The 14431-nt window shown below is 52.2% G+C and overlaps 1 protein-coding gene across 4 annotated transcripts in view; it reads right to left on the bottom strand.

Annotated features, from left to right (window-relative positions):
* The window catches only part of PRKCE (protein kinase C epsilon), a 480653-nt gene that overhangs the window by 165293 nt on the left and 300929 nt on the right, over window positions 1-14431 (bottom strand). For 2 of the 4 annotated variants that reach the window (XM_047746508.1, XM_047746507.1), the window contains 4 exons: window positions 10990-11149; window positions 8542-8576; window positions 7209-7294; window positions 3708-3837 (listed from right to left, as the gene is read on the bottom strand). In XM_047746508.1, the coding sequence (XP_047602464.1) occupies window positions 3708-3837; window positions 7209-7294; window positions 8542-8576; window positions 10990-11149 (411 nt within the window). Of the gene's footprint in view, window positions 1-3707; window positions 3838-7208; window positions 7295-8541; window positions 8577-10989; window positions 11150-11316; window positions 11455-14431 lie in introns of those variants that run through there. The other 2 variants (XM_047746511.1, XM_047746510.1) reach the window with 2 other exon arrangements.

Below are 14431 nucleotides of genomic sequence, written 5' to 3'. Positions count from 1 at the left end.
TGCAAAAGGGCCTAGAGAAGTCCAATGTGCTACGTACAACTAAGAATAAATATATGCTATCGTTAAACCAAAAAAGAGTGGGGGGTGCCTAGGCAGGTTCATGGTGCAGGTGAGGTCAGGTTGGGGAAGCAGCACAGTTAAAATAAAGTGAAAAACAGAAATGATTCAAATGCCTCAGGGCCTTAGTGATGGATGCTGGTATCTGAAGGTTTGAAGTCAGTTTCTAGTTTCTGGTCTAACAGTGGTTGGGTGGGGGTGGCGCTCAGGCAGACCCACAAACGAGTTTGGAGAGAAACTCAGACTCGACAGGCACTTGAATCCCAAGAAAAAAGATAGGAAGGAAATATTTTGTCTGCTCACTCAGTGCTGGTGTTCTTCTACCCTCGACCAAGGGGCTCGGTTATGCAACGACGGTCTGTGTGCATTCTCCCAGGGCCTGGTGCCTCTGGGCCGTGGGGTGGCAGGGAGGTGGCAGCCCAGAGGGCACAGGTGGGTCCCCAGAGGTCCCTGGCTGTAACCCCCTTGTGCACATGGTCCCGTCTCTCCAGTTCTCCACCCCCCTCCCATACAACGGGGTGATTCTGTACCTCCTACCTGGTCCACACAGGGATGATCCTCAGAGGAGTACGGGCACAACCCCTGAACCCAGAAGGAGTGACCAAGATAGTCTCGTGGATCCTTCCCTACAGACCCAAGATCTCAAGAAAGCTGTTCCACTGACCACTTGTGACCCTATTTCCAGGAATGGGATGGGCAACAAAGCGGAAGCCATAGACCAGGGGATGGGCCCCGGCCTAGGGGAGCAAGGCAGCATGACCCCGCAAAGGTGGGAAGCTGATGGAGGTTCTGGAGCTGGAGAAGGCGCGGAGCACAGATCAGAGTCCTTGGGGTGGGGGGAGCACCAACATCCCATGATGCTTCGGGACCCTGGGCAGCTCTCTAATCCTTGGTTGTTTCTTAGCAATCGCAGCAGCAGAAGCAGATCAGAACCAGGCCAGGGGGGCCCTGCCCTGGCCTCCTCTGACATCCCCCTCTCCACAGGGTACGAGGGCTACAGGGGCAAGAAGATGTGAGATCGAGAAGGGATCCAAAGAGAGAAGAAAACATGGCGGACCTGAGGCAGGGGAGCACTCTGTAGGATGAGGGAGGACTCCTGTCCTCACACCGCTGTCCAAACCCCCGAACGTCCAACGCCAAGAGTGAGCCCTGGCGTGTACTGGGGACACTGGGTTACGATTTAGCAATGTTCGTTCAGCAACTGAAACACACGGACCCCTCGGTGGGGGACATGGCAGTGGGGAGGCTGTGTGCATATGGGGACGGGGTGGAGGGGGTAGATGGGAAATGTCCACACATTTCTCTCCATTTTGTTGTAGGACTTAAAGCTGCTCTTTAAAAAAGCAGTCTGCGTTGACTGAGGGCAGGGGAGAGTGAGTAGGGTGAGGAAAGGAGCAAGGGGAAGCGAGCCCATCATGGGAACCGAGGAACAGGAGAGGGGAGATCTGCGAATGTGTGCTGGGGACCCCACGTTCTAAACAGCCTCATGGTCTGTGGGGCCTGCCTCCCTCCCGCTGCCCTGGGCTCCTGGGAACAGGTAGCCTGGTTCTCCTCTGCCTTGGCTCGAGCAGACGTGGGAGCGTTGCCTGCCAAAAACAGCTGAAGACACATCCCTGGGCCCTGCCTTCTTCCAGAGTCATCCAGGGACCCCAGGGCCATGGCGGCAACATCCAGGCGCCGGGGCCACTTTCTTGAGATGTCAGTATTTCTGAGATGACAGTACCTTCCTTTAGATTCCCCAGATAGATCAATCATTAATACAGTTACTGAATGCCAGACAAGGCCTCATCAGAGTCCCAGCCAAAGCAGGCTTTGTGCTGCCTGCAGCCCTGCTCAACCGTGCCCAGGTGCAGCGCTCCTCACTCCTCCCCTAACCCCACTCTTAACGTCCTCCTCTTCCATTGTTTTAAAGTCACTTAGCATCAAGAAGGATTTCAGGTGAGCCCTGCTTCTTTGTGTCAGGGTCCCTTTCCCAGAACACTGGACAGGGAGGTCTGAACGGGCAGCTCATCTAGGACAGCGATGTGTCCATGGCCAGCACCCCATCCTAGCCCCACGTCAGGGTGCCCTCAGCCCCCCACACAGCCACTTCCAACCTTCACCCCCCTTCTCACACCACCCACACCCACTTCTTACCTCGACTCCAAAAGGGATCTCCCAGTTCCAAAGACCAGGGAACTCTCCCTGCACTGAATGCCCTCAACAGTTCAGAACCTAAAGGATCCTCTTGTCCCCTCACCTCCCGTCCCCAATGCCAAGAAGCGTATCTGTGTCCAGGCCTGGTCTCGGGGCTTTCCATCTGGCTGGGAGGACGGGTTATTCGTCTTTCTCCCCTAGGCCCACCCTTCCCCCCCGGCTCACTAATCTCCCCTTTCCACGGTCTTCTCCCTCATTACAGGAAGCATTCGGAGAGAATGCTTCGTCTTCCATCTGGCTTCAGCCTCCGCAGCTGGGCTTCCATCCCACCCAGACAGCTCCTGTCAAGGTCTCTAGTCACCTCCTAATAGTTCCATCCAACCCCGCGTTCCACTTCTTAGTTTCAGTGACCTCTTGGAAGCATCTGGCACCACTTAGCACTTCCTTTAAACATTTTTTTAAATACTCTCTACTCCTTTGGCTTCCACGATGCCATCCTCAAGACTCTTCCTGAGATCCTCCCGCCTTGTGCGCAGGCTTGGCCTTGATGCCGGTCCCCTTCCTCCCCCCAGACGTCAGGGCGCTACCTTCTCTTCTCATACTCAAGGCACTTCTGGGGAGGACATGAACTTTACAGCTTCAGGCACTACCTACGACATGGATAAATCCCAAGTCTGAACACTCAGTGTAGACCTCTGCCCGAATTTCAGTGAGAACGCCCCACAGTTGGACAGCTCCATGGAGAGTATGGGCGTCCACACTCTGCGTGCCTGCTGGGCCAGCTCATGGAACCGGGCACTCCATCCAGACCCCCAGAGCATGTTCCCACCTTCCCCTCTGATCACGTGCTGTTTCCCATCTCATTGGAGCCGAAGGCAATTCACAAGCAGGACAGCAGGAAACAGGAAGGAACTTGAGACTCAAGAGTCAAGGTTCAAACCTTATTCCTACTACTAAGCTGTGTGACGTGAACAAGTCATTTGGTCTCTGAGACTCAGGGTCATGGGAATAACATCAAGTACATAACAGGTCTGTGCAGCATCGATAAGATGCTGTATGTGACAGTGTCCTAGCATGGTTCCTTCCCAGAGTATGCTTGGAAGCACGGATTGTGACAGAAGGATATCCATTCCTTATTTCCTGGCCTAACTCCAGAAATATGCTTTCCTTCTGCTCCAGTGAATCTCTTCCTTTAATTATTTCTCCACTTTTATAGACTCAACTTGTGTCCCCTCCCCTAGCTTGCTCATGGTCTTAAAGACCGAGGAGGGACACCTTCCTCCTAGCATTCCTTCTGTGGAGTTTCCTCAGCTGCTCCCTACAGAGATTGCTGAACAAATCCACGAGTAAGTAATGAGAGGTTAACAAGGGCTTGTACTCCATCCTCTGGCCAAACGTGAAACTTACCTGAGAGGCTCTGAGCACAAAGAATTTTCGAAAAAGAGGAGACAGAAGGGACACGGGAGTATGGAGGGGGCGGGGGGAGAGCAAGGGTATGGCCCAGGGCGCCTTACCTTTGCACTGTAAACCCTGCCGTAGGAGGCCCCAGAGCAAGGACCCACAGTGGTCGCAGAAGGTGGGGACCTTGTAGTTGTGGATCCCGAACTTGTGGGGCATGTTGACGCTGAACCGCTGTGAGCCCACCTGCAGGGATGGAAAAACACAGGGTCACTACCAAGCTCTCTCACATGGTGGCCTGCTTACTGCTGGAGCTCCTACAGGCTGGCTTTCCCAGAAGGCCTGGCCACCGAATGGGGGAGGTGGGAGCTTGGCTCAGAAAGCTGCCCCGAGAAACCAGGTGCAGAGAACCTTCTGGGGCCTTTGCTCCTGATGCCCTTCGCTCACTCCCTACCTCTCTGTTGGACCTTGTGAGGCCAGGGCCACTGCCCGGTGAGGTCCCCCCCAAGGACAGCAGGCTTCCATCTCTCACAGCACATGGCACACAGTGTGCACCCCACATTTTGGCTGTTCACGAGATGTCACCGTGTTTCTCAAGGCTGCTTTGTGCCTGGAGGCCGCAGCAAGGCCGTTTTGGCCACATAGTCGTAGATGGATTCTACAAAGACCCTGAAGCCCCAGCACAGCTGCGGAAAGTGAAGGTCTCCAGTTAGGACAGGCAGTAGCTGTGGTGAAGCCTGCTAACCCAGAGCCGTGCGCACTAAGGGCACGGAGGTATGGGGACTGCCCACAGGCCAGGCACCAGCGTCGCCGTTAAACCTCACCGGCACCCCGTGGGGCAGGCGCCCTTGTTGGCCTGAGTTTCCAGCAGGGGAAATTAAGGCCGTGTGAGATTAAGAAGCATGGTGGTAAGCTGATGAGCAGCGGAGGCAGAATCTGAGGCCCACGAGTGTGAATTCAGAGCCCAGGCCTTTTCAGCAGCGTGCTGCCACTATAGGGATTATTTAAAAGGAGTAAAGAGAAGGCAGTAAGGTGGAGGGGGAAGGCCCGGGGTGGGGGGTGCAGTGTATTCCGATCTGTGGGCCTGTGTCTGCCACCAACCACCTGTGAGGTCTTGGAAGTTTCCAGACTTCTTGGGGCTTCAGATTCCTGATCTGGCTGATGAGGATGGCATCCCCGTCCCACTGAACGTCACAGGGCTGCAGGGGGTGGGGGGAGGGGGCGCAGGGGGTAAGACACACAGAAGTGAGGGGTCATTGGCATGGTCCGCCTTTCTGGGTCTCCTCCTCTATGTCCACCTGCTCACCCTGAAGAGCGTGGATCACTGTAGCCACTCTTTTCCTGCAAATGCTGAAGACGTGGTGGACCCACACTGAGAACAGACTTGGGGGTCCCAGGAAGAGGCTCACAAAGGGATATAGGTGACAGACAAAGGTGAAGAGGTGGGGGAGCACCCAGGAACTTGGAGGTTCAGCTGGGAGCACCCAGAATGCTAAGGTATCAGAGGATGGTGGGCGGAGGACAGGGCATGCACACGAGCCACAGAACTGGAGGCTGTGGAAACAAGCACGAGGGCCGCGCACACACAGGTACACACGGGCACACGCCGCTCTGCTGCGAAGACGTGGAAACGGGGGCCAGGGAGACCAACGCAGAGGCCATGGGAGGGAAGAAGAGAAAGAAAGAACTGGAAGGTGAAGAAGAAAGGAAGGTGATGCAACGGAGAGCCCTGGGCGGTCCTCACACTTGGAAGCCCAGGGAGAGGTGTGTCCTTGGCGCTAACACACAGGCACTAAGCAGGGAGAGAAACTTAGGCTCCCTGGAAGAGGGCCCCCCGTCTCCCCCCACCCCTGGGGCGTGCAGCAATGCCCTAGGGGCCTGGCCCTGTGGGCCCTGGGACAGGCAAGAACTCCACAAGGCAGAGAAACCCACAGCCCCCATCCTCAATCCTTGGCAACTTCTCTCCTTTGAGACACATGCCACGTGTGGGGACACGCTTCACTGGTGATGTCTATTCACTGCCAACGGGCCAGGAAGGACAACCAGAAAGCACCTGGTCACAGACTCAGCTGCATACCTGTAGGGCATGGACTCGTTTGGGACTTTTCCCTCCAAGAGATGGGGCAGAGCTATAGAAACCTTTAAGGGCTCGCAGGGGAAGAAACCCGGGAGGCTCTGGAGGGAAGGAATCATGTGTTCCTCTTAGTTCAGTGGCACGTGGGACAGTATCTGGCACAGAGCAGGAAGTGCTCAGAGGATGTCCACAGGACAGAAGGGAGACTGACAGCAAGCCAGCCACCAGCCTTTCTTTTATCTGTCCAAGTAACAAGCGTGACTGTATACTTGGGTCTCGACCCTGCCACAGCAGCCAGGAGGCCCAGGTGGTGAGAACCAGCACTTTCCACTGTGACGGCAGAGCCCCCACAAACAGCTTTGGTGCCCTGGGCTGCCTGCCCTTCAGGGACATGGAAGGTTCCATCCAGGCCATGCCCCCACTGCTTTCCAGAGACTGTGTGAAAGCAAAAGGAGATAAAAGATAGAAGTGTTTCTGATGCCAAGATGCCATTTGGATGAATTATCTTTTAGTAGTAGTGGTCCTGTAAGTTGCTCTTTTTGGAAGCCAAATTATAAGTCCACCTGATTATAAACTTACCTAGCGTCTCTTTGAGCCCTAGTTCTAATGCACTATGAGTATCCAGTATTTATCTATTTCACCAAGAATTAAAAGCAGGCCTTTGAAATCCACTACTATGAACACAGATAACACCCACCCTCACACTCACACTCACACTCTCCTTCCAGTCGCTCAGTTAGGAGAAACCCACCCTCACTGTTAAATTGTCTCACTTCCTTACCCCCAACAACTTCCCTAAGAGTCAACCTGATACTAGGTTAGAAGATTAAGAGACAATGAAGTCCAGCGGTCAAGGGCTCAGACTCCATAGAACAGACTACCTGGGTGTGAACATGGCTCTTTCTCGTACTAGCTGTATGACCTGGGGCAAGCTAACATGACCTCTCTGTGCTTCCACTCTCCCTGTCACAAAATGAAGATAATCGCATAGCTCTTATTAAGGCTGTTTTGAGATTAAATACTGTATGACAAAGTACTTAAATCGACACACGGTAAGTACCCCATGAACGTCGGCCGGTATTATTACTGTGGTTATTCCCGCCTCTTAAGGGTTTCTTGGGTTTGTTAATTCCTCTCCGTTCCCCCCATCACCTCATAAAGACAAGGTTCCCGCTTACGTGTCATGTCTCTCTCCCTGTTTATGAGCAGTGTGGAGCCAGTGACAGGTCACTTAGCGACATCACTGTTCCTAGGAGATAATGACATAAAGCAATTCACATGTTCCTCGCAGGCTTTAGCTCTGGGATCGCGCGGCTCTTGCCCTAATAGCCACGGACGTGACACGGACTCTTGTCCACCGTCATCTGTAGACCGTGCCTCCCGCTGAAAGGCTGTGGAGAATTCCCTCAACTCTGATCAACACAATGGAGAAAGCCAGGGGATCTCAGAGAGATAAGGAGTTTCTCAGGAACCACTGACGGGGCAGTGGAGGGGAGGAGTGGCAGTAAAGAAAGCCCCAAATTTCAATGTTATAAATAGTTACCTCATCGGGAGTTTCCTGTTTCTTTAATCCAGCACACTTCGTAATTATGAGCTCATGGCATCGCTTGTGGACCACGCAAGTGCAAACTGCAAACAGCAAAAATGGGAAGGCTGAGAGACAAGTGGGGATAGAAAGCTTCCACCCCCAAGATTCTGGTCTCCATGGAGGGATGCCGGGGAGCCACGCCCCTCCTGTGCCCGAGTCTTAACGAAAGACCCTGGCTGAAGCCTGGCAGGCTGAGTCATTTAGGAACACTGTGTCATCAGTGCCATTAGGGTTCCCTGAAAGCTCTGGAGAAGAATGCACCACTTACACCCAGAGGGCCTCAGGAATTTTCTCTAGATATGGAAGTACCAATTGATTTCCCCACTTCTATATGCCAAGGTCAGGGAACAGTTTCCTTCTGTGAAGCAGGTCTGTTAAAGGCACCGGAGCAGTCCTATGCCCCAGCCCACGTCACATCAGGGTTGGCAGGTGTGACGGGGAGCATTGCTGTGGGAGAATGGGTCTTTTGGGGCACCGGAGTTCTTAAACATTTTTGTTTAATTTCACAGTGGCCGACAGCCTGGTCTTCCGCATCCTGGGACAGTGTGAGCTGAGGCGGCCAAAGAGGTAAGCAGCTATTTGCACACACGCTACCTCAAGGACATGGCCATGTATGACAGAACCTGCTCAGGTCCCCTGGGGAGAGCCCAAGTCAACCAGTAGCTGGGTGAGGAGACGGAATGGACTCCCAGCGCTAACCACAGAGAAATCTTGACCACAGCACCCATCCACCCTCCAATCCTAGAAAACCTGACCTTGCATTTTAGTCAAAGAACTGAAAACAAACTGCAATAATTTCAAGGGAGTCTTAAACATTGAAGAGCTAATGATTCCACAGTAGAGACAAAAACAGGGGTGGGGGGAGAGAGAATCAGCAAGGATCACTGAGTGATAGGAGTGAATCGAGTAGGTGAGGGAACTTCTTCAGGGAAAAAGAGAGGGAGGGGGCTGACAGGGTACATGGAGCCCAGCTCAGGGCAGGGCGGGGCCTTCGAAGGGTGTTGAATGGTTGCATCTTACTGGGAAAGGAGCAGAGACCCCGGGGACAGCTGGAGACAGGTACCCACAGGTACTCCCATACCTCTACACCCAGTATATGGGATACAGGAACCATGTCCAGGCAGGGACAAAAGAAAGCAAGGTCTTGCTTCTCGGAGAGGGAAGAGGAGCGCGCAAACCCTACAGAGCCTCTAAATGTCAACAAATCCAGCATGTGTGTCCTAGGAGTGTCGCTGATCTGGACAGACCAATGGGCCCCCAAGCATTTAGTTCCTACAATGCCTCTTACCTTGACATTGGTATCCCTGCTTTCCTATGACACCCCTGAAAAGAAGAATACAACCTTTTAATAAATTTTAGTAGGTCAAAAACCACACAAAGCCACCCCCTTCTGGCCACCAGCCACGATGCACCAAGTGGACTAGAATCCAGACAGCAGCGGGATTTCACTTCCTCTTGCAGAGCGCCTTAAAGTGACTCCTTCAGGGCGCCTGGACAGCTCAGTTGGTTAAGCCTCTGCCTTCTGCTCATGCCACCAACCAGCAGTCCTGGTATTGAGCCCGGCTCATCACAGGGCCTGCTTCTCCCTCTTCCTCTGCCCCACCCTCCTGCTCCTTCTAAGTAAACAAATAAAATCTTAAAAAAAAAAAAAAAGACTCCTTCAGAGGCAACAGAGGTTAGAGCCAGCGTTTGGAATGGGTACAAAGCCTGGTCAGTGTCAGGGCTTGGTTTCCTAGACCAACAGCCATTCCAGTGGGGCCATCAGTGTTCTGGAACGCCACAAAGACTCTGCTCATTCAAGGCAGGTCTTGATCAGTCGAACATGGCAGGTAATCATGTAGGAGCGCTCTAGCTTACAGGCATATTCCCTGGGCACTCCAGAAGCAGTCAAGGGTTCTAAGTCGGTCTGTGGCCAGGGCTAGGGGCATTGGTCAAGGGCAATGGCAGAGGTTCCTTCCCTGGCAGGTGTCAGCTCCCCTGGGGCAGGGTTAGGGTCAGCATGGACACAGAACAATCCAACCAATCTGGCCTGGGCCCTGTCCTCAGTGACACCACCAATTGGCCAAGGAGCAATCTGCCATTTCCAGCCCAGTGGGAGCCGCACCTTGGGAAGCCTAGAACCCAGTGGTGTTCGCCAAGTGCTGAGAGGAGACCTGAATCCATACATCTCAGCTTCCACAACATACTCCCTACAAACACACAACTCATAACGGAAATACAGAAAACAGAGGTTAGAGGGTGGAAGCAGCGCCGGGGATGAGACATTTCTGTGATGGGACTGGGGCATTATTCCCGCTTCCAACAGCCTGAGGGTGCTCTGAGCTGCACCACCACAGATGTCCATGCCAACCTCAGTGACTAGTTCTGGAAAACCACAAGGACAAGACAAGCCACTCCTGCACACCTTGGCAATTCAAAGCCTAATTCAAACGATCCTTCGCTTGGTTTGTGCAGCAGATTGGCCTCACTTATTCTCCCCCACAGGATCCAAGTATGTTGGCAAAGTTCAAGAGCTCAGAGAGGTTGCCAGGAAGGCTGGTGGGAGGTCTGGAACAGCTTTCTGCTGGGCTCACCAGGAGTGGAAGTGGGTCTCTGACACTCCTAGCTGGAGGACGTCACACTAGTCTTGTTTTCCTTTCTGAGTCTCAGTACTGTTGTTAGTGGAGTGGCTTTAATAATACATAGCTTCTAGGACACTAGGATGATTTTTTTTTTAAAGATTTTTATTTATTTATTTGACAGAGAGAGATCACAAGTAGACAGAGAGGCAGGCAGAGAGAGGGAGGGAAGCAGGCTCCCTGCCGAGCAGAGAGCCCAATGCGGCACTCGATCCCAGGACCCTGAGATCATGACCTGAGCCGAAGGCAGCGGCTTAACCCACTGAGCCACCCAGGCGCCCCACTAGGATGATTTAATTAGATATTCTCAGGGCCTAAGAAAAGACCTGGCACATGGTAAGCATTCATTAATATTCCCCCACCAATACCCAAGGCCAGTGCTCCTTATCCTTCTCCATCTCCCAAAAAGGCCTACAACCTACCTGTCTTTGCCTATCAAAATCCTAGTCATCATGAAAGGAGAAATGCCACCTCTTCCAGGAAGCCTTCCCTGAGCACTCCAGCCAATGCTGCTCTCTCATTCCTCTGAAATCTGGGCATCCTAGTAGCACCACTGTTGTAACAGTTATTAAGAACTGCTTTGAATTACAGATACTGGCAATCAAGTATTTTTTAAGCTTTATCATGGGAAAATTCAGATATATACAAAAATAAAGAGATAAATGTAAGGGATCTATAACCAGCTCTAACAATGATTAATACACAGCTGGTCTTATTTCATCTCTACCCCTAGCTCCTCTGCCCTCCTTCCAGATCATTTTTAGACAAATCCCAGACATCACATTATTTAATTTCTAAATAATTAAGCTTGTGTCTCTAAAAGATAAGAACTCCTTTAAAAAATACATCACAACATACCACTATTGGTTATAAAATCTTAACTCATTAAACATGATACATGATATGATCCTAAGCATAAAGTCACCTTTCTTCCCAGTTATCCCCCCGGGTACTAAAGACTCACTCAGCCTTCCAGAAAAGTCTTCTGCAATCAAATGAAGAAGAAATAAAGCCCATCAGCACTTTAAAAATAAAGTTTCTCTTCTCCTACAACCCCCTCCCCCATGTCTCACCTCAGGGAAGTCCTCACTAGAGGTTCCCAGGAGAGAGGGCCTTACCAGATAAAATCTCTGCAGTGGGAGCAGTAGGTGGGCTGCCGAAGGTAGGTAGCCATGAACTTGTGGCCGTTGACCTGGTGGACCCTGCGCCTGACAGCCCCCTGCCTCTTCCTGGGCCGCATGCGCTCCCTGAACACGCGCTCTTCATTGTCTTTAGGGGCTGGGGAAGGACAAGAGCAGAGAAGAAAACACAGGGTTAGCACACCTGGGAAGAGACCTCCTACCCCATTCTTAGCGCCGGGAGCGGGAGTGGCACGGGCAGGAGTATCCACGGGCTGAGGGACTGCGGGGTCTGAGCCTCGCCGCTCAACCCCAGCGAGGGTGCACCATGAGAGACAGGAAGGGCAGACCGGGCCGCCATTTCCCATTCCAGCGGCACCCCCGAATTCATCCAGATCCCAGTCCTGCCCCTGGTGTGGCTTCTCCATTCCCCCCCGGGGAAGCAGCTGCACATTGCAAGGGTGTGGGACCAAAAGGCTCAAGGTTCACATTTTATCACAGCTTCTTGGCAGCCAGGCCTTAGCCAGCCAGTGCGTCCTTGCCTGGAGCCTCTAAGGGCCCAGCCCTCTGGAAACAGGGTACAGTGCTGACACCAAGTGAACTGTGGAATCTGCACCCAGCTCCCTGGCTCAGAGAAACGGGACTTTTCTTCCTTCCCCTTCTTCCGGACTAGGATAACCAGGAACCTTTTCCTGAAGGTCAAAAGGAGACAGAAACCTAACACTGGGAAAGCAGTTTTCCAGAAGACTCAGACCCACCACCATGGACTTTACGACCTCACTGAAGACAAAAGGCCTGTCCTCACTTCTTCCTTGGGTCCACATCAGAGGCTGCCCCAAGCCTCAGAGAGTCCTGCAAGGGTGCTAATAAGCTACCGCAATGCTTGTTATGGTCTGAATGATTGTGCTCCGCTCTCCCATTCACGCGCTGATGTGCTACCTGCCAGTGTGACCCAGTCATGACAGTGAAGTTCCCATGATGGGGTGAATGCTGTTAAGAAGACGTGACCGGAGCGCTCACTCACTATCTGACGAGGACCCGGAGAGAAGATGGATGTCTACAAGGCAGGAAGGGGGCCCTCACCCAACCGTGCTGACACCTTGATCTCAGACTTTCAGCCTCCAGAGCTAGGAGCAAGAAATTTCTGTTGCTGGAACCACTCTGTCTACAGCACTTTGTTCCGGCAGCCCAAGCAGACCAATACGAGGGTCACACTTAATGCTAACTGAGGGCTTACTCTGCGGCAGGTGCTCACTGAACCTTCACAGCAGCCCTTCTGAAAGGTGATCATAGCCACACTTCACAGGTGTGCAAATTGAGGAATAGGAAGTTTATATAACCAGTTTCTGTTAGCACAGCTACTAAGTGGTGGAGCCCAGATTCTAACCCAGAGAGTGGGGGAGAAGCCAGTGTTAACACTGTCCACATGCCCCTGTGGGCGACAGCCTACCCTCCCGACAGCAAGGTCCCAAAGTGCTCAACTGAGGGGCTCTTACAATGCAAGAGTCCAGCGGCCTCTGGCTTCTCTGAGGGCAGAGGGGAGGCGCCTGGTTCCCAGCACTAGTGCTGGCCCTGGAAGGTCACCCGCACGGCACAGCTTAAAATGCACTGGGAAGGCTCCGTGCCCCCCCCACCCCAGGTATCCCCCATACCTGACATGCCACCATGACAGTGGTGAGTCTTGGGGTGAGAAGGACACCTGTGTGAGCCCAACAGCTGGAGGATCTGAGGGCAGTGTCTGTCAGTGGGGACTGGGCAGGGGTGGAGGGACACAGCACTAGAGGAAGAGAAAGGCAAGAATGGGGAGTACATGCCCAGTAGGAGCTTTTAGGGGGAAGAAGCGTCCAAGCAGACAGGCAGAGCTGCTGATCCCCAGCACAGACCCTGATGACCTAGACGGGGGTCTGCCTGCCACCCCTCTGTTTCCTCACCCCCAGCCAGCCTGGGCCCCCTTTTGAATGGGTGCTTTTTATATTCCAAAAGGTCTCTGACCTGGAAAGAGATGGAGTCTGCAAATCCTACCTTCTACCCTGCCACAACCTAGGGACCAAGGCCCAGCTGATCAGATTCTCATGGGAATGTCCCAGCTCTGCTTTAATAGAGAGACATGTACACACACACACAGAAATCTGGCCATCAACACCCAATTGTCCAACGACGGGTGACTTCTATTTCTGCTGCCTACTTTTCACTATATCCAGAATATTCTACCACATTTAGAAGCAGAAAAAAAATATATGGTAATTAAAAAAAATATTCAAGCACTTCCTTACTACAAACCTGATCTACAAAAATCCAGACTCCAATCTCCACGCCTGGGCAGCTGAGACCGGAGGACAAGCATTCAACCACCTGCCTTTACCAGATTCACCATGTGTCACATTTAAACAGTAAGTCAGCCCCTCAAGCATTTAAGGTGCAACTTGCTTTGCAAATCCCTCAAATTTACTAGTCACTTGATCCTGGGAAGTTATATTTTCTGTGAAACTGCTGAGGAGTCCTATCTAGTTTTCTCAAGGGAGCCCAGCTAGGACAGGGTTACGGGTATCCCCAAGGGCCTCATTTCTCAACTTTTTACAGAAATGAACAGCAACCAAATTGAAGGTCTAAACTCTGTTTACTTTGATTTAATACGTTAACATAGCAACCTGTTAATTTAACTGACTTATAAAGACCTCCCAGTTGCATGCACTCACGCCTAGAGAGAAGCTGCTTCCTACTGGTGAGGGTTGAGGGGAGGGTCCTGGGAGGAGGTTAGACAGAGAACCAAGAATAACTCCCCTTAAGTGGAGTCTGATTGTCTGACTGAACTTCCCCAAAGGTTCTATAATTCCTGCTCCGGAGCACAGGTGCACTGCCTTGTAAGAGAAATTCGACATCAAAGATGTGGGGAAACAGAAAGCTATAGGAGAGGGAAACACAGGTAAACCTCATGTCTCCAACCCCCCATGGGGACCTCCCCACCCTCCATGTGCCAAGCAGCAGGACAGGCAAGAGGAAAAAGGGGACAGGGCCCCCAGTTGGTGAAAATCGTCCCATCACCCATTCCTCTGGACAGGGGAGCCAAGGGTCCAGCCAGACAGTCTTTGTGCCTATCACCCACATGCCTAGATCCTGAGGGGAGCCCCAGCACTCCCCAGCCCCACAGAACCTCCCTGCTGGGGCCTGGAGTCACCAGCAGAAACAGATCCCATCAGCATTTCCTGCTGCTGTCAAGGATCTCCATTAAAATACAGTTCCTATGGGGTAATGCATCACACACGTGTGTGCATGTGAGTGTATGATGTGAATGTGACAGATTTATAAATGAATATAGATGTGGATATAAAAATCAATACGGTATCTATTAAGTATGTTGTGAATAACTTCTATAATTTCTATATTTATATAATACAGGATAATAGTGTATTATTACATTTATTTACATCCTGAGCATAACTGT

Source organism: Lutra lutra, chromosome 9 (genome assembly GCF_902655055.1).
Source record: "Lutra lutra chromosome 9, mLutLut1.2, whole genome shotgun sequence".
Taxonomy (NCBI): domain Eukaryota; kingdom Metazoa; phylum Chordata; class Mammalia; order Carnivora; family Mustelidae; genus Lutra; species Lutra lutra.
The sequence above is the reverse complement of the archived record's forward strand: the minus strand, read 5'-3'. Positions and strand labels throughout refer to the sequence as shown.